The sequence below is a fragment of the Mchenga conophoros genome, linkage group LG10, assembly GCF_057382185.1.
Source record: "Mchenga conophoros isolate Kocher_MC1m ecotype Shallow Benthic linkage group LG10, M_conophoros_male_GT1.1, whole genome shotgun sequence".
NCBI lineage: Eukaryota > Metazoa > Chordata > Actinopteri > Cichliformes > Cichlidae > Mchenga > Mchenga conophoros.
In genome coordinates this window covers 3,391,199-3,411,825 of record NC_140535.1, presented here as the reverse complement: position 1 = coordinate 3,411,825, position 20,627 = coordinate 3,391,199, and the positions used below count along the sequence as shown (strand labels likewise).

Genomic DNA, 20,627 nt, shown 5'->3' with positions numbered 1-20,627 from the left:
CTTAAAATCTTCCACTTGGGGCAGTAACTCATCCCTGATGTGGAGTGGGCACTTCACCCTTTTCCGGTTGAGGACCATGGCCTCAGAATTGGAGGTGCTGATTCTCATTCCATAAAAATCTTGTCTATAAAAATCATAAAGAGATTTGGTGAAAAGGGACAAGCCTGACTGCTATTTAGATATAGCTGTTTATAAACTGTCTGTGAGCAGTGTAGGACAGTATTTCTACTATTTTTTTAATAGTACTTAATTTTCAAGAAACATTTGCAACAGAGTTAATTGAGCTAGAAACAGGTAATTTAGCCATTGTTAAGTTGTTAGATGTTTCTTTGTGGATAACAATGGCTGTCATTAACGACTGTCATTCTGCAGTACATGTTTACTTCTTATTCTTATTGCTCTGGCTGCCTCTTTTAGATCTCCTTCTATTTCACCCTATCCTTTTCTGTCACACCAACCCCCTGCATGTCCTCCTTCACTACATCCTCTGATGTCTTCCTCTTTTCCTCCTGCCTGGCACCTTTATTATCACCCTGACACTAATCTCCACCCACTCCACATTGCACGCACTCTCTTCTTTACCTCTCTTGTGCACCATTTGTTGTTTTAGATGGTTGAACCCTGGTATGTAAAAGCATTTGCCCGCACTATCTCAACTCCGCATGTTCATATTTCCAACTGTCTTCCGCTCATTCCCACATACGTACTTTGTCTTGTGTCTATTCATTTTCATTCCCTACTCTCCAGTGAATACCTCCGCCTCGCCATACTCTCCTCCACCCGCTCCCTATTCTCAGTACAGATCACAGTGCTATCTGAAAACACCACAATCCACAGTCTCCCAACTGACCTGATCCGTCAGTTTGTCTCAGAGCAGATCCGTGATATAGTCCCATACCCACCTTGAACCCGTCTGTCACTTCTGCTACACACCTCACCACTGTCTCACTGTCCTCATACAAGTCTTGCGCCAGTTCCTTAACCACTTCTGACTTCATCATGCAGAGCCACAGTTCCTGTCTTGGCATCCTATCATGTGCTTTCTCTAGATTAGAAGGGCACAGTGAAGCTCCTTTTGACCTTCTCTATACTCCATAAACACTCCAACAACCATCGCATCTGTAGTACTCTTTTTCTGCATTAAGTCATATTGCTGCTTGCTGATTGTCACTTTGCTTCTTAACCTAGCTTCAACAACTGCTTCCCATAGCTTCACGGTATGACTCTCCAATGTTATCCCTCTGTAGAACATCCAACCAATCTACAAAATAAATGTGGTCAACAATATACACATGTATATTTCCAGTTGAAGACACATGAATAGCAATCAAACCAGAGTTAACAATTTCCCAACACTTCTAAGAGGTGAAGCTCCTCAACAAAACAAACCAAAAGGAAACTTGATGTCCAAACAATGAATTACACACTTTGGAACAAAGTCTTTGAACCTACTGGGTGGTCTGATTTCTCTATCCTACGTTCTCTTACAGCTGATTGAGCGCCTCCAATACAAGCGCACCCTCATGGATGGGGGCGTCGTGGTGAACCATTAGAGAGGCCCGAGTCATAGACAGGGTCTGGAACTCTGCAGTCCCATTAAGAGACAGTGGAACCTCCTGGATGTGTCACGCAGCTAGAGATTTGTCTAGCTACGTGGAATTTGTGAAGTTTGCCCCAAATCACATTCTGTAGCCATCCTAAATGCATCTAACTTCCCGTCACAGATTGTGACACAATGACATCCTGTACATATGCTTCGACTGCCCCTTCTAATGTCCTTGCGCAAAGGGCAACTGGTTGTTGTTCATCTCCTTGCTTTTACAACAGAGTGGTACCCAATCCATAGCTGCTCGCATCAGTGCTTACTATTGTTGGCTTGCCAGCGTCGTAATATGCTAATGCCGGTGTTGTAGTCAACATGGCTTTCACTTTTGTGAATACTTGTTTCTGCACTTCTCTCCATGTCAACACAGTGTCAGTTTTGAACAAACCGTTGATTGGGTGCGTGATGGTGCCCAGATAGTGTAGGCTGTGAAGTCCTGCATCGGGTCTTAGCTAAATTTTTACATACTCACAGTTCAATAGCCTCATGTCCCCAACTTTCCACTTGCACCCTGCTGACCATCCAGTATGGAAATCTCATTTGTTATGATTTGGATGCTTGATTTGACCACGATTTCATGCCCTTCCAAACACAACCCTCCCCATTCATCTGTGTTTAAGGGTGCTTCAGTAGCTGTTTACACCACATGTAATTTTTCACTAGAGATCATAAGATAAGATGAGATAACTCTTTATTGTCAAAATTGTAAAACTGTTCCATGTCAGCACTAAACACAACAAACACAACAAAACACAACACAGTAAACAGTAAAGTTGATATAATGTGCAAAAAAGTATGACTTAATTAACTAAAGTATGAATGTTTGTTTCACATTACTGTTTGTCCATGACCTAAGCAACCTGAATCTTTTGCCAGACAGCAGGAGTTTACACACACTCGTGTCCTGGGTGTGTGCAATCCTGTAGCATGCTGCGTGCCCTCTTGAGACGGCGAATGCTGTACAGGTCCTTTAGATTTTTTGGGGTAATATTAATGACCCCTTAAGTGCCTTTTGTGTGCCGTGGTACTGCTAGAGGACCATACAGAGATGCAGTATGTTAGCATACAGTGGGGCAAAAAAGTATTTAGTCAGCCACCGATTGTGCAAGTTCCCCCACTTAAAATGATGACAGAGGTCAGTAATTTGCACCAGAGGTACACTTCAACTGTGAGAGACAGAATGTGAAAAAAAATCCATGAATTCACATGGTAGGATTTGTAAAGAATTTATTCGTAAATTAGGGTGGAAAATAAGTATTTGGTCATCTCAAACAAGGAAAATCTCTGGCTCTCACAGACCTGTAACGTCTTCTGTAAGAAGCTTTTCTGTCCCCCACTCGTTACCTGTATGAATGGCACCTGTTTGAACTCATCATCTGTATAAAAGACACCTGTCCACAGCCTCAAACAGTCAGACTCCAAACTTCGCCATGGCCAAGACCAAAGAGCTTTCGAAGGACACCAGGAAAAGTATTGTAGACCTGCACCAGACTGGGAAGAGTGAATCTACAATAGGCAAGCAGCTTGGTGTGAAAAAATCAACTGTGGGAGCAATCATCTGAAAATGGAAGACATACAAGACCACTGATAATCCCCCTCGATCTGGGGCTCCACGCAAGATCTCATCCCGTGGGGTCAAAATGATCATGAGAACGGTGAGCAAAGATCCCAGAAGCACACGGGGGGACCTGGTGAATGACCTGCAGAGAGCTGGGACCAAAGTAACAAAGGTCACCATCAGTAACACACTACAACGGCAGGGAATCAAATCCCGCAGTGCCAGACGTGTTCCGCTGCTGAAGCCAGTGCATGTCCAGGCCCGTCTGAAGTTTGCCAGAGAGCACATGGATGATACAGCAGAGGATTGGGAGAATGTCATGTGGTCAGATGAAACCAAAGTAGAACTTTTTGGTATAAACTCAACTCGTCGTGTTTGGAGGAAGAAGAATACTGAGTTGCATCCCAAGAACACCATACCTACTGTGAAGCATGGGGGTGGAAACATCGTGCTATGGGGCTGTTTTTCTGCCAAGGGGACAGGACGACTGATCCGTGTTAAGGACAGAATGAATGGGGCCATGTATCGTGAGATTTTGAGCCAAAACCTCCTTCCATCAGTGAGAACTTTGAAGATGAAACGAGGCTGGGTCTTCCAACATGACAATGATCCAAAACACACCGCCCGGGCAACAAAGGAGTGGCTCCGTAAGAAGCATTTGAAAGTCCTGGAGTGGCCTAGCCAGTCTCCAGACCTCAACCCCATAGAAAATCTGTGGCGGGAGTTGAAAGTCCGTGTTGCTCGGCGACAGCCCCAAAACATCACTGCTCTCGAGAAGATCTGCATGGAGGAATGGGCCAAAATACCAGCTACTGTGTGTGCAAACCTGGTAAAGACCTATAGTAAACGTTTGACCTCTGTTATTGCCAACAAAGGTTATGTTACAAAGTATTGAGTTGTATTTTTGTTATTGACCAAATACTTATTTTCCACCCTGATTTACGAATAAATTCTTTACAAATCCTACCATGTGAATTCATGGATTTTTTTTTTTTCACATTCTGTCTCTCACAGTTGAAGTGTACCTCTGGTGCAAATTACTGACCTCTGTCATCATTTTAAGTGGGGGAACTTGCACAATCGGTGGCTGACTAAATACTTTTTTGCCCCACTGTACTTGATAATGACACTTGATATGGCAGACACGTTTCCACAAATATATGTCTATCTGTCTGAACCCATCAGAACCAACACTTTCAACTCCCTATCTATCCTTCCATCCATCCATCCATCCATCCATTCAGCCAGCCAGCCAGCCATTTTCTTCCACTAATTCAGTTCAGTGTTACAGGAGGCATAAGCCTATTCCAGCGGTCACAGGGCGAAAGGCAGGGTAGACCACTGTTGACCCTTACCTTTTATTAGTATTTTTAATTTGGCTAGAAACAGAAACCAGAAGTGAAAAGCTAAAATTAAAATAGTAAAAAAAAACATAAAATAAAAATAAATTAATAAATGGGTGCTGTATGTAAACTGAAATAGTAAACTGACTAATTATCATGGTTCAAGATCATTTTCTTGTGTATATCCAGTCGGCTTCCAACACTGCTACTATTTTTAGAACACTTGATGAACGACCTGCTCTGTCTCCTTGTGCTTTAGCTCTGCAATGCATACAAGATTTCTTCTAATGTGTCAAAATGATGATCTTTCATCTTGATTTTAATTTTGGGGGAAAAGATAATGTCACAACGAGCCAAACCTTTCACGTGGCAAAAAAATCCTGTTTTCAGTACAATGCACACATTCACTGTTTCCCCTGACGTATAGCTGCTCTCTCTGTTATTTTTTAAACAAAGTACAGCAGTACAGCATTATATGGCTGTCATTTGTTTACTTTCCCCGTCACTCATTTACTACTTCCACAGAAAGAATGAAAGCGAGAGGGGCACGGCTTACCGTCAGGGCCCAGATAACTTTGAAGCGGTAACGGTAATGCTGCAGTGCGTTAATAAAATAAGAATAAAGCATTTAACTGACTAGTATTTCAAGGGGTCTTGACCAGTTGTTCATATATTACAGGTTTGAAGTAGGATTGTACTGGTATGAATGGTATTAATATTGTTAATTTCAAATCTAATGTCCAAACACTGGGAAAGCAAAACCAGTAGTTGCTTGTCAAATGTTTAGTCATTTTCATTATCTACAGCATCATAACACATCGTGTTGCAGATCATAATGCTTAATAAATGTATTAATTGTTTCCAGTATCTGTTTCCATCACTAAATTCTTAATGTTTTAGACATTAAAAATATTTTAAAATATTTGCATTTGATTAAAGAATCAGTGCAGTTAAATAACAACATGGTTTAAAGAGGATAAAACCTTTGATTTGATCCAAACCTCACAACATATCATGGAGTTAATGCAGGGATTAGAGAAATAAGGATTGAGCTCTGTATGACCATACAGCCAGTGATTTTAATCCAATCTCTGAACCCCGTCCACTGGGATGAACACTGAAGACAATCATTTAACATATGGCTGAATGATTATCCATAACAAGGCATAAAAGGTAATGAATCAACAAAACCAGTGGGGAAATGGGCTGATGCCAAATTAATTGATGCTCTTGAGTTAACATGTTTTCTCAATAACCAACCTATTTATTCCAGTTGTAAACATGTTATTAGCACAATACAACTGTTTGGTGGTTTTGATTTCTTGCTTCTCGGACAGCAGTTATTAAAAATGTCTGTTTGAATTGAATTTGCTTAGAAGTTTGTCATAAGGTGCGATACAGGAAAATTTTAGCAATTCAGCACAATGTAGCTTAGCCATACTAGATACAAACCCCTAAGTCTGCATTTAATAGTTAGTATAGATAGCATAGATACTACAGGTACTGATGTGTGAGCCAGTTTAGCCTCAAATTTGCTAGCAGTCTGAGTAGGTAGCTGCCTGCAACTAGGGCAAGATATATAGAGTCCCCGACTGCAGACCAGTGCTATACAAAGGCAGACAGAAGAAGATGAGACATGCGTATACCAGGGAACAAAATGCCATAACTGAATGATCAACAACCCCCCCTCACTGCTGGGAGTCAAGGAGATTGACAGAGAAGGGGATTAGGCAAAATCCACACATACATACAAACAAAATACTTTGTGCACAGTGTCTGCATGTTTCCTTCCTGCTATCTTATTTTGGGTAGCTTCAGTCAGTGATAATGATCAGTTTTATTTTGGGGATGCCTGGCTGGAAGCGCATGGAGGGGCCAGACGTGCGTTGACAGGTCCTGTATTCCTGGCGCAGCGCATGTTCACATGCAGGTCTGATGTGGATGCTAAGTCCTAAAGACAGATACTGCATCTAGGCTGTGGGCTAAAGCTCGAGTCGCCGTTGAACATAAATTCACTAAATCCAAACAGTCACATGACAGCAGTGTCATAGCTTCCAAAATTATTTCAATACAGCACTGCTGTTTGCTCACTAAAGGTTTAAAAGGAAGCGTCTGAATCTTTGTGTCTCAGGCTGGTATAAAAAAACAAATAAGGTTGTTTTTCAGGTGTGTTCTTCCTTTTTACAACTACACGCTAATTACAAATTATAAAATGTTGAGAGAAATATCAACGCTAATCATTTAAAAAATGTGGCTTTACACTTCTCTATATGCTTGTCTTCATCCAGTAGCAGTTTCACAACTTAATTCTCAGTCTCCTCCTCCTCCGCTGTGGTTTGAATGGAGGTGAACTCATGCAGGGGGCTGTGGATGTCTAACATGGCCGCTGTTTGATACCCCCTGGTGCATTAGGGGGGTCGCTACTTATATTTGTCAAGGTCAATTAATGAATGCCGGGGTAAAGCTGGCAGGGTCCCCAAAATGCCCCCGGGGCTCATAAATTACCCAGAAGACACATTAAAGGACACGATTTGATCTCCTCCAATTAAGATAATTTAGATTTTTTCCCCTTAACCAAATGCCTACATAGCACCCAGTCAGGTGTAGCCTACATCACTGTTTCTCCCTGCCTCCCTCCCTCCTTCAGCCTCCATCCTGCAGCCTGCTACACCACAACAGTGGCAACAAACCATAGAAGGATGTCCTGCCTGAGCTAATATTTATTTATTTATATTTTTTTGCTTGCGTTAATGCACAGTTCACCCTGCGTGGCACCTTGATCCGTCATAAAACAAAAGAAAGGGTTTCTTTTTTTTGTATCCCCCCCCCCCCTTTTTTTTTTTCTTTCTTTCTGATTTTTCTTTTTTTACGCCAGAGGCTCAGCTGTGCCCCCCACCACCCCCACCCCTGCACCTTTAAGGCAATGGAGAGGGAGGAAAGCGGCTGCGGAGAAGGAAGCGAGGTTTTATTCCACGGTGCTCTGAGGCAGGGCAGGTTATAAGCGCAGGGACCAGTGTGCGCAGTTTGTGTGTGCGGCTGCGGGGGGAAGATGCGTGTGCTTGTTGCTCGCCGGATGGAGAGAGGTGGCGAAGAGAGAATGAGTTTCCAGCGCAGCTAACAGTCAACTCCATGCGCTTTTTAATCCTCGACAGAAATTCCAACTTTTTACGCATTTTTTTCCCCGCACATACCTGAGATGACACGTTTGCCTCTTTTCAGGGCATAGACTTCTAATTCATTCATTCTTTATTGATTCTTTTCATTATTGGAGGCTTTTTTGGTTCTTATTTTTTATGTTTTTAATATATTTTTTCTTTGATGTTTTAATTTTCTATCCGTGGATTTCGGTGTGCGCATAGGCAGTGCGTCCTGTGCTTTTGAGCCTCTGACTCAGCAGCAGCACAGCTCACCTGGTCCGGAGCGCACCGAGCCGAGCTCCCTCATGTTCCACACAGAGCAGCACTCCGGTACGGGGGGACGGCTGCACTGAGGCCCGGCACGGTGCGGTCAGTCCTAAAAAAAAGAAAAAGAAAGGAGGGGTGAGACGCACAGTTGTGGATCATATACCATCTCCCGTTGTACCAGGAGACAATCAGCAGCAGGAAAAAGCTCAAACCTCCTCCTCTTCATCTTCTTCCCAACGTGAAGGATTGAGAGAGAGAGAGAGGGAGAGAGAGCGCGCCAGAGGGAGAGAGAGATTTGCAGGCTCCCTTTTCTTATATTGCAATTGACTTGGGAAAAAATAAAAAAGGGGGGAAATAAGAAGAAGAAAGAGTGCGTGGAGAGAAGAAGAAAAAAGCATAAGCTTGGATATTGAACGGAGCGGGGCATGTGGATATTGGCTCTTTTCTTTTTCCAGTGCATCTTGAATGGTAAGTGATGCTTTTGCGCACATCGAACTTAAAGTTTATGCTGATTATCGAACAGAACCAAGCTGCAATTAATATGCGGGGTGGTCTGGAACCATTTCTACTTTGAGGATAATATTTATTTATATTTTGTCCCGGGAAAACGATGGGTAGAACAGGCTGTTGCTATGTCCTGTCACTGACAGTGGGGCTTTTGGTGGGAGGTTGATATTTACTTGCACAGTAACCTTTAATAAAGTGAAAATGTTTTATCCCCTCATACACCTTCGATATTTAACAATAACCTTGTGCAGATAGAGAAGCAGAGAGAGGGGAGAAATGTAGGTTGTGGATAGGTGCAGCCTGTACTGCATGAAGAACGAGGCTCTTTACAGGAATATTTCTATTTTCTTTTTTCTACAATGATTTTTTTTAGTAAAATTTAGGGTCAAAATAATTGGAACAATTATCAGTTTTCATTCTAAATTTGTACAGAAAGGATTATTTATTCCCTCTCTTGAAGCTAAGCTGGGCCTCAGTTTGGCTGCATTTTCATACATCATTTTTAGGTGCCGGATCTGCACTGTTTATAAATCAGATTTCTATTTGTATAAATTATGAAAGTAATATTTTAGTAAATCATTTTGTGGGAACACAGTTGTGTGTTACTTGGTGCAATCAGCCTTTGGTTGTTTTAATCTCTATTCTGCTTTTGAGAGGCATTCAAACAAAAACCGTTATTTGCATGAAATAATTTCTTTATTGACATTCACAATGATTTTCTATTCAAAAATCTACTCATGAACCAAGAAATGAGCTGGTGAATATGTCAGATATTTACTTTCATTCTGTAATTTATTTAAAGTAAAAAAAAAAATTAACAAAATGCTTTGCACATGTAACTGCATGTTTGTGTGCTTTCTCTCAGATCTATTAATTGTCTCCTTGAAAAAGAATGAAAAGGTTGGCCAGTTGTTTTGTGTGTGTGTGTTTCTTTTTTTTCCGGCATTGCACCCGCCATATTAGAAGCACAGACATGGAGTCATTTTGAATTGGGGGGAAAAAAAAGAGACAAGCCCTTATCACCCTTTCCCAAATGCACATCTCGCAAAATGCATCCACATCCCGTTTTGTATACAGTGAATTCCTCAAAAGATTGGCTTGATAAGTGGTAGTTGTATCTTTCTTTGGAGTGGGGGTAACTGATTTTTTTTTACAGCGAACACAGGAATTGGAAAAGGGGGGTGGTGAGGGACACGGGGCTGTGGGGTATAGGACGGGATGTGCGCATGTTGGGGGGCAGAAATCGTCTCGAAAGAAAATTGAGCTATTTTGAAGATCTTTTGAAAGATACGTGGAAGCAAAGGGGTTAAAAAAACAAGACTGGACACAATGTGAACTGAGAGTAGATGATGATGCATCAAGCAAAGATGACAGGAAAACCATTTTGTTGCCAATGTGAAGGGTTCTGTGAAGGCAGGGTTTATTTATAGGAGAGAATGGATTCAAAGCAAATTCTCTTTTTGCTGCAGCCGAGACGAGAGAATTTCCAAGAACACGAGAGGACACTGGTGTTCATTTGAAATCTAACTAAACGCTGTACTGAAATCCCCGTTTGCAGAGCGAGATCCATGGCTTAGCTTGCTTGTGAATGGCTTTTTTCAGTCTCTTTGGTCCAGGCAACAGTGTTGCAAAATGGCTGCTACTAGAGACATCTACATGGAAACTTTGAATGGCAGCAACAGCACTTGTAATTGTGATGAATGCTACGTTCGAGGCTGCTGCTGATGCGGTACCATTTGTATCAGCAGACTTGAATCGTCTGACGCTGACCTTTTCTTCTCATTCAGAGATCTGAGCGTCGTTTTTGTGTCGGAAAGTAGAATTGACCAGTGTTCATTATGATGATCCCTGTATTTTTCCTGTGCCATGCTAAAATTGACAGTACACAGAATTAAAAGGCTGTGAGTGGTGATGTTAGATGCTATTGTTTCTGCCGTGCATTTGTTTTCAGTGGACAGACCTGCAAAGACTGCACTTAACGAGCCATTTCCATCCGAATCGTACATTTTTACACCTCTTGTGGATGGAGAGATGAAGCTTTATGAAATAAAGGCTTTTAGAGCTCTGGTCCGGTACAGGCTGCTGAGGTTGTCTCTATGGAGACCTGGGTAATGAGTGTTGCTGCAGTGTGGGCTTTGGGCTTGACAAACACTGCACTCTGTTCAGGTGACCTGATCAGTGCTTCTCGATACACATCACGGCCTTTCATTAATTTTCAAAAACTGATACACGTCTGTGCAGGTGTCGTTTGCATGCACTATATTTGCATTGGCTCTTAATAGAAAATGTATTTAAAGATTGCAGCTCCTGGCTATTTGCACAGCTTTTCAGTGATCATTTATGAATAGTATCTACTGTACAAACTCCATTTTGCTCTGAATTGCTGTTTTCCAATTTGAGGACACATTTGCAAGCTCATCTACAAGAGATATAAACAATTCAGCACTGTAGAGAGTAAAATCTGCTGTAGAGTTCACTCCAGTGGTGCTTGAGCTTTTAAAGTGCTCTTACAAAAGTGTCTATCCTAAATGGAATAGGAAAAACATTCCAGTTATGAAGAGAGAAAATTGGGGAAATGGCATAATGTTGTTTTTGCTTAGCTATGCCAGGGGGGGAAATCTGACACATGCTCAATTGGACACTAATAAGCTGTGTAAATATACAGTGAAGCGCCTCAATTGGCTCTTAGTATCACTCTGTGCATGTTTATTTTTAGCTTTTAGCTTGGGATGGAAAGGGGGATGCTGGAGAAAAGGTCTTTATCGTGTTATCAAACATGATTAATGTCGGAGCAGACTTTAGTTTTCCTCAGCATTTGTTTCTGTTTTACAACATCGTACTGCAAACTTTTCACAATAACCAACAACTGTTTCCAGTTTTAAAAATATAAAACACCAAGACCCAGGAATATTTATTCAGATATGAGCAAATTATGTAATGAAACATCACTAAACTGACATAAATCAGCGATGTGTATCTGTACACAGTGGCTCGGTCATACCTATATATTTTTATATTCATATCATTGTTCTAATCAGTAGAGCGTATAGTTGTAAATTTCTCACACTAAGTAACAACTTTCATTTGCTTTCCACAATATTTCCTGTCACAGAAGAGTGAAAAAGGAACTCGTGTTGGTTGTTCAGGAATTTGATCCATGTTATGTAAAAGATTGTGTTCCTCATCAAATATATAGTTAAAAAAACACTCAAAAATGATTCATTCGATTCAATTCAGTTCAGATTTTACTTTCATACTTTGGTAGCAGCAGTTGTTTTAAGGTGCTATATACTGTAAGGTAAAGACTCTGTAGGACTGGAGAGAGAACTCCAATGATCACATGATCCCATATGAGAAAATACTTTGCGACACAGGGAAGGAAGAACTCCCTGAAAGCACACAGCAAGACAAAGCTTATTTTGCCAACATCTCATTGAAGTTACAGCATCTTAGTCTTAATTTTTCACAAGTGTACCTCAGCGCAAATCACACATCACTACCTTCAATCGAAAAGAGTTTTCTGAAGATAATCTAGGAGGCGCGCTTCCCTGAAACATTTTACGACCAGACTAAATGTATTGTACACAGCTAAAATGAATTTCCTTATCTGTAATTTACAAGTGGAAAAATGTGTCTTGGGTTTGCTATTTTTAAATTTGGAGACGACTGCACACCAAATTTTCCTCCTATTTTACAGTTTTAGCCAATCGTCACCACACAAAACAGTGTTGCTTAGAGGTCGCATCAGGGCCAGTAGGAAACTAGGTCTGTGCAGACTCTGGTCTTTTGGTATACATCTGTCACTTCACATAGAGACAGAACGGGTTGACGGAGTCACAGCAACACACATCAGCAAACAATAACTGAGCTCAGTTCCTCAGTAGCACGTTAATATCAGCACACCAGTCAATGCAATGTAGGCCACTGGGAACATGAGTTTAAACTCAGCGTGTTTACTCTGTAAGTGCATAGTTGTCATGTCTTGATTTTGTTCAGTTAGGATCGGCACTCATGCTCGAGATAGTCATTTCTGACAGCTGTATTCATACATTCATGTTTACCGTTAGTAGAAACTGTAAAGTCAATATATTCTAAAACCTAAATGCGTTTATTATGAAATAAACAGTGTTTGTGCTCTTATATTAGCTTAGAGTGTCGCAGTAGGATAGATTTCGTTCACATTTGTTGTTTTTCTTCAAGGTGTTATGAAATCTGGTTCATTCGGTAATGTTAGAAGGCATTAGAGACTTAGTGTTTTTGTGGACTCGCTAATCACTCCGGGATTTGTCCGTGCCATCGGATCGAGGTTTTTTTTGTTTGTTTTTGCCACTGCATGCTTACGCCTTAGCTTGGCTGTGAGTAGACTCAAGCATATGTTAATGGATGCACATTGAACTGTTAAAGGTTTCATTTAACCCAGACCAGAATGCTTAAGGAGATGATAGTGTGTAGTGAGGCAGAAAAAGAGGAGGAAGAGAGGGGGGAAGAGGGACGCACACAGTCAGCTTGTGTTATGTGGTATCTAAAACTCAAAGAGTCATATCAAATCGCCCTGCTTTTCCATGCAGAAACAAGATTATTCTCAGCTTTTTTTTTACACTTATGAAGACTGAACTGCCTTTTTTATCCTTTGTCCAGTTAAAGTTCATGGCTGCGAGTGCCACAGCCCAAATTAACTGGTATAAGTGACAGAAATTGCTCGAGCCCTTTGTTCTTGACATTGTAATGATAATTCAGAGCATCCTGCTGCTTTTTTTTCTGGTTCTAGTCCATATTGCAGCTGACAAGTGTGATAGTTCATTAAAGATATATGAAGATAAACTTAATAAGGTTAAAGTACAAAATGCTATGCAATCATTAGATCAGCCAAGCACTACAACATGCATTCAGGCTTATGGGTGTTTCACAGCTAAGTGGTAACTATAAAAGTTGTTGTCGGTGCTTATGGCTATGGTATTCATATACAGCACATCTGCACATCTAGCACTTAACATGGACTCACAGATTAAAGGTAATACTCAAAAGTATTGAATGACATTTTGACAGAATATTGGCTCAGATCAGTTTTGCACAGTTTAACTGATGGATCACTGCAGTTTAGCTTGTTGTCTAACCTGATTACCAGAACATCTTTGACATTTTGCGTGACATATAAGCTGCATTCTTCAGAAATGGCCTTGCGTGAGTGTACAATGAGACAGTGTTACAGAGCAAGTAAAGTGGTTAAAAACAATGGACTAGAGTTTCCGGTACATCTTATCGGGACTAGTGATTTAACGAGATCACAGTTACCTAAGTTATTTGCATATGTAGGCTTTCATTAGAAAATAGGGCAGTAGGTTAATGCTGTGACCAGTCAGGTACAACAACAGGTAACATAAGCTCTAAAAATAAAGACCTTGGCTGTTTGTCCTTGAACTTGGAGGATTTTATTGAAATGGACTTCATTTCTAATATTCCGGATAAAATGTTACATTTTGACTTTTATTATCTAAAGCATGCAGTGTATCACTGTGAAAGTAGTGAGTTTAGCATATGAAATACACTCTTGGACTTTATTTGGTTCATCTGTTAAACTGCCCTTTAACACAAATGTCTAATCGGCCAATCACATTGCAACAATTCACTGCATTTATCCATACGGGCATAATCAAGCTCAAACTGGGCATCAGAATGGTAAAGAAACGTGGCATGGTTATTGGTGTCATACAGGTATGTTAAAAACTGCAGATCTATTGGAGCTGTACCGAACAACCACCTCTGGGGTTTGCAGAGAATTGTACACAAAAGACAAAAATATCAAGTGAGCACTGTTGATGTCAGAGGTCAGAGGAGAATGGCCAGACTACTTTGCACTGATAAAAACCAAATAACCACTGGTTACAACCACGGAGAGCAACATGCTGAATGTTGAAGCAGCAGAAGACCACTATGGGGACCGCTCCTGTCAGCTGTATCCACAGAAGTTTAGAGCTTGGCTGTGGTTATCCATCAGGTATAAAAATAAATAAACACCAGAGCCAAGTTCTAGACACATTATGGAGTGGCCCCTTCTACAAATGGAATCAAAACTCAATCCAAGGGCACCAGTTTAGCTCAGCTGGACTGAGCGGGCAACCATATGCTGCTGAGGGCGGCCGACCCGGGTTCGAGTCTGACCCGCAGCCCTTTGCCGCATGGCTTTACTGTCAGTCTTCACTGTATCTGTCTAGTAAAGCCAGTAAAAAAATATTAACAAATATATTAAAGGGAAAAAATCAATCCAAAAGGGAGAAGAACACTAAACTTGTGCCATGATTCGGTTGCAATGAGCAGATATGAGGTTAAAATTGTTGACAAACACTGTTTCCCATCAACAATATTTGATAATGGAGCATCTACATAATGCACTGAATTTATATATGTTTACACTTACCGTTTTGCCTGATTTGAAATTTTCATATTATTTAAAAAAAAGTATGTAGAACAGACAAAAATGATGCAACTACTGCAAAACAACACAGATCTGTGCACAGATCAGATTGCTGGTTTTACCTCATAGACCACAGAGGGAAGTTCTCATTTGTTATCCCTGAGAAGACGTGAAGGGATGTCAGCAAATTATACTAAACTAACACTGTCTAAACAAAAAAGAATGAAACCAAAATGAGACGTTTACAACAGAAGCATCTGAAACACAGTAATATTACAAAGTATTCCTCTTGAGCTTCACTCCATATCGATTTCATGCTGTTTACACATTTTCACGTGAACAAAGTGAACGACTGCGTTGCTTGCGTTGCAATGATTGCTGCCTGGGATGAAACACAGAGGCAAGAGGTTCAAACAGCATCTCATTCATGTCAGTAATATAAAATACCTCAAGCTTGCAGCAGATTAACAAGACCAATGATGGCAGACACAGTGATGGAAGCATTTTTGCATGTTCGTCCAAATTCGCTGTCCTTGCGTTAATTGTAGACTTTAGAATGTGATTTCATAAAAATATTAATTGAGTCTTGCCCTGAACAAGTGGGAGCAATGTTCTGCTAAACTAAATTATACTGCTGGGAAATGATTTTATCAGATTTTATCAGCTGAACTCGAATTCTGTGGTCAGTTTGTGTAGAGGGGGGAAAGCTAAAAATGAACCATTTTAGAATAAACCTTCTTTATGGGGGGAGGTGTTTACAATAAAGATTACCCAATGTTAAACCATAAAAGACAATCACTGACAAAATAGAAAATACTCACTTGTAATTTCTTCCTCTGTGGCTGACATATTCATTAAGCATACCAGACCGTGCTGATTAACATTCACAGTCCAGCTCTTTTCCTGTAGCCCAAAATGTGTAACATTTTCAAACATTCTGGCAAATGTTTCATTAAAGTGTTGCTCGCCCCCAGCTCCATTCCGCTCCAGTCTCAGCTCTATCAGGCCTTCCCCAGAAGTGATTATGCTAATTGCTGTTTGATCAGATGATTAAATTATAATTTGATTAATCCCAGGCACTAAACGCTCTGAATATGTTGATGTGTGTTTTGCTGCCTGGCAGTGTTTGCAGGGCCCCTGTCACCGGTGCTGCCAGTATAATTCACACAGCTCAGGTATAGGACAGGGAGTACGCGAGGCTGCGTCGGAAGGTAGTTACGGACACGAATGAAACAGCGGTGTTGATGTACAGCTGCGCAGTAATCACAGAAAACATGATGGTTAATAAAAGCTCACTCCCATCTGTGTGCTGATTGAGTGCAGCTCTAATGCAGATATCTGCCATTTTCTCAGCCGTCGCCTGTCCCTGTTCCTCTCAATTGACTGTGTATCCGTCAGAGTGATTTATATTAGTGAGGGTGCAGATAGCCTCGTACAGGACTGCATGGTTTTTTTGAAGTTCTGTAAAGCTAGCATTGCTAGTGTGACTGTGACTTCTTAAACCTCCTGACTGGATATAAATGAAAAAGCTAAAGTAGAGCTAGACACATGAAAACATCACATATTCTAAACAATCGTTAAGAACCACAAAAATCCACGCTTAACAAATTGGCTCACAATTTTTTTGCATAGAAGCAATAAGGATTGTCTTTTCTAGTGGGGTTACTAAAGACAAAATGCTGTTGCCTCAAAGGGAAATGGTGGGCTGATGAGTGGAGGAGGAGGAGGGGGGGGAGGGATGAGGGAGACAGTGATGGGAGGGGAGCGGTGATATTTTTCTGAGGCAGAAGAGTATGGCCGTGAGCAGAAAGGCAACAATGTCTAGTCATCTGACCCACAATCCCATTTAACCCCAGGACTTTGATTTGCCCTCCACTGTTAACTGCCACATTTCGCCTCCTTCTTTCTCTCCTGCAAATGGCATTCACTGTGCCCCGGGATAATAGGAAAACAACATGGCAATGAAGCAAAATGTCTTCCTGTTATAGCTCTCTACAGAGGCGGAAAATTCTCTAATCTGTTCGTGTGATACACAGTTAAGGAAATTCTGTTGTGTTTATTTTGATACAATAACCAGTGCCTATGAAAGACCATATTTACACAACTGTTTATATGTTCATCTCTATAAGTCCAGTAAATGAGTGAAATAAATACATCTATCCATTTAGGGCTCAGGAAAAATACATCTGCCAGTACTTGTAACACACCAAATACACTGTATGATTTTTACTCGAAGGATTAAGCAGCCAAGCATCTTCTTTTAAAAGTTTCCTTTGTACTGATCGAGCATTTTAATCAGAAGTGGAAATTTACTTTTTCACCAATACAACATCTCACCAGTCAAAGTTCACACATGTCCCACACATTTGCACTCGTGTTTAGCAGACCGAATGAGTGAGCATTGTTGTTTCTTTCCTTTGAAACGATGAACATGATCCCAAGTATTCTGTCGGTTACGAATGGAGCACGTGTCTCATCTAAAAACATGTCAAAGTGATCAAAAGGTGGAAAGTGAAATACACCAGAGCTGTCTGAGCTTCAGTAAACTTCTCACCCAGTGGTGACTAAACATGTTGGCATGAATGACCAAAAGCTGAAATCCAGCATATGTCAGATCAAGTCAAAAGGACAAACAGGTTAGTGGTGAAGTACACTACCGTGCTTTCTCTCACTTTCTTCTCTTTCTTTCTCACAGAGAAACAAAATCCAGCTGTACTGTAATTACTCTGCTCAGATGCATACCAAACGTCTTTTCTTTAGGCTCTAAGCTCCTGTGCTGTGTCACAGTACCAGTACTGTGGATGATCTTCAGGCTGTCAGCCTTCCTCCTCCAGCAAATCTCCTCATTCATCCCTTCCTGCTGGGTTTAATGTCCTCCTCCTCAGCTCACCTGAGATCCTCTTTCTCTCTCTCTCTCTCTCTCTCTGTCGGCTCAGTCAGTTGAATGGTACTTGATGGTATAGCGAGCAGAGGTAGGAGGAATTTTACTCAAACAGAAATAATGCCACTCTCCCACCCTCTAACAGCATGCACAGCGTATATTGTGCCTCACTAGATTTTATACAAATTTAAGTCAAGTGCTGTAGCACTGTTCAGAGATACAAGTCAAGAACTCACGAGAGCATCTCTAACTAAAACATCCTCTCTCAAAAAACGTACTCCTATTGCTGAAATAGAAAAAAAAATACCATTTTCAGTGCAAAATACGCAGTCATGTTAACGTTCTTGGGGTGTACTCGGAGTGACTGACAATATTCTCTTTTAATAAGTACATTAGTTCTTGTACAAAGAAAATTAAGTTAAAAAATACTTCAAGATCTTAGGGAAAATGTATGAATTTGGTTTTTCTAAGCATTATGCTTAAACTAATGCCTCTAAAGCCAAGTAATTATTATGACAAATTGTTTAAGTGAAGGGTAAAGAAAGAATCGCTTTATGGATGTTCTGGGATTTGTGGAGTTCAACTGATTCTTTGAAAGCCTCACAGTGATCTCATAACTGCAGGTTGCATGAAGCTATAAGCTGCAAGCATAACATTTATCTTTCATCCAGAACTGAGATAAAGACATTTAGACATTTAAGTCCAAATTTCAAATTTCCCAGAATGTCAAACTGTGTTTTTAAAAAGCATTATTTGAAATGGTCATTGTCAGTTGATTCTAGTACGGGATATCCCACCCACACGTGTCCTGGCTGTAGAGCAAGAGCATGGCATCTCATGCTACATGTGCTGTACCGTGTTTCTCTCCATCATGGAACAGATGTTATAGACGTCTGTGAAGGTTCAGACCCAGCAACACACTCAGACAAAAACTGGTTCACCCGAAAGACAAAACTCCAAAACACAGACTTAACAATGTGGTGTATGCTGTACAGTGCAGCGAGGAATGCTCAGACCTCTACATTGGAGAGACCAAACAGCCACTTCACAAGCGCATGGCACAACATAGAAGAGCCACCTCCACAGGACAAGACTCAGCAGTCCATCTGCATCTAAAGGTCAAAGGTCACTCTTTCGAGGATGCCAATGTTCACATTTTGGACAGAGAGGACGGATGGTTTGAAAGAGGAGTGAAAGAAGCATCTATGTCCACTGTGAGCGACCATCTTTGAACAGAGGCGGGGGTTTTCTCTGCCATCTATAATCCAGTTTTGAGTTCCCTCCCCAGACGCCTTAACGCCCACTCACATCCTGGGCCATCTGACCTCAGGAAATCGCATGATAAGGTGGGGCCAGGTCCCCCAACCTTTTTAGCGCCACGGACCGGTTTATGCCCGACATTATTTTCACGGACCGGCCTTAAGGTGTCGCGGATAAATACAACAAAATAAAACTAGTACCGGTACCGAAAAAAAAGAAGATTTATTCATGACACACCTGAAAAGACCCAGGAAAACCGAGTTAACGATAAAAACGATAACAAAATAACGCTGAACACCGATAAAATCCCTGAAAACCATACATTTCACACCTGAGCCTCAACTCTCGCGGCCAAACGACTGAAGGACCGGTACAGGTCCGAGGCCCGGGGGTTGGGGACTGCTGAGGTAGAGGACCATCAGGGGGTCCTTTTGTCCCTCTTTGGGGGGAAACTCCCACTGGGGTTAAATCTGGGACTCTCCACCATTTGGCCTTAGAACTGAAGAAGCTTCTCAGATGAGAGGTGAAACGTCTTCAAGTAACTTAAAGAAGTCCAGATGCTTTTCTTTCCAAGCTCCTTAGACTAAGATGTTATAGACATAACATTTTCTTTTTCTCTCAGCCCATGGCTGTTAGTAACTGTCAGTAGGCTGGCCATATCTCAGCTTCTACTTTAGTTTACCTGGTGGTTAACAAAGTAACCCTAAATGTGGATGTAACACAAGGCAATGAAATGAATGAAGCCTGTCTATGAGGTATGTTGACTTATTATTAAAAGGTGCTAGAATGGTGTTGCTAGTTGTTCCTGCTCACCTTGAACCCTGAGTGTACCTCTCCACTGTCACCTCCATCTAACAGAAGACCACCAGTCGTTGATCCTTCCATTACATCTTCTGCTGGCAGACTGATTCAGAGCCAAAAATAAGAGAAAGGCGTGGCGCTGAAAGGGAAATCTAAAGGTAGTTCTAGTTATAGGGCTTTGGAGTTGACGTCACGCCGCAATGCATTATGGGAGCGCAGCGCCATTTTCGGGGTCTACGAATCAAACCAAACACACTGTGTTGGAACGACGACTACAAGAAAGATGCTTAAAAGCAGCTCAAAAGAGAATGAACTGTATAGAGACCGATTGCGTCCAGAGGCGAAGCGGCGGTACTTGCAGAAAATAGTGTGCATTGGAAATGTGGACCCGTATGAAATACGGCCGTGGAGTAGAAACCCTGAAGACCAACCGCTACTGACGTAGCCTGACATATGTTCGTACCTTGTCTGTGGAGTCAGCGCGTACAAGTCGTCATTCAAACAAAGGTAAGTCAGCTCGAGTACTGCGAGTGAAATGCGTTTGATTTCCCTGCAAACATTCACATTAGTGCAGCATAAATTCATTCATGAGGGGAAATTACAGTGAGAACATGTGGAGGCTGTTAGGTGGATAACATAATGAGTTCAGTGCATTGATGTGACATTGTCCTGAAGGATTGTTATTCTTTATGATTAAAGAAATTGCACTAATTTATTCATATTTATTATAAATAATCCTAATTATACATCTTGCTTCCATGTTTGTATCCTGTGTCACTAAAAATACATTTTATTTTAGTTTTATACATCGATTAATGACCTGCAGAATCTCCTTATCATATTAAGTGATTCATAATT

General features: G+C 41.2%; 1 protein-coding gene across 2 annotated transcripts in view; it reads left to right on the top strand.

The window, feature by feature from the left end:
- Positions 1-7,435: 7,435 nt before the first annotated feature.
- The window catches only part of dscama (Down syndrome cell adhesion molecule a), a 112,848-nt gene continuing 99,656 nt past the window's right edge, over positions 7,436-20,627 (top strand). For both annotated transcript variants that reach the window (XM_085288203.1, XM_085288202.1), the window contains exon 1: positions 7,436-8,376. In XM_085288203.1, coding sequence (XP_085144329.1) covers positions 8,334-8,376 — 43 coding nt within the window. In that variant the 5' untranslated portion in view covers positions 7,436-8,333. The remainder of the gene's footprint in view (positions 8,377-20,627) is intronic.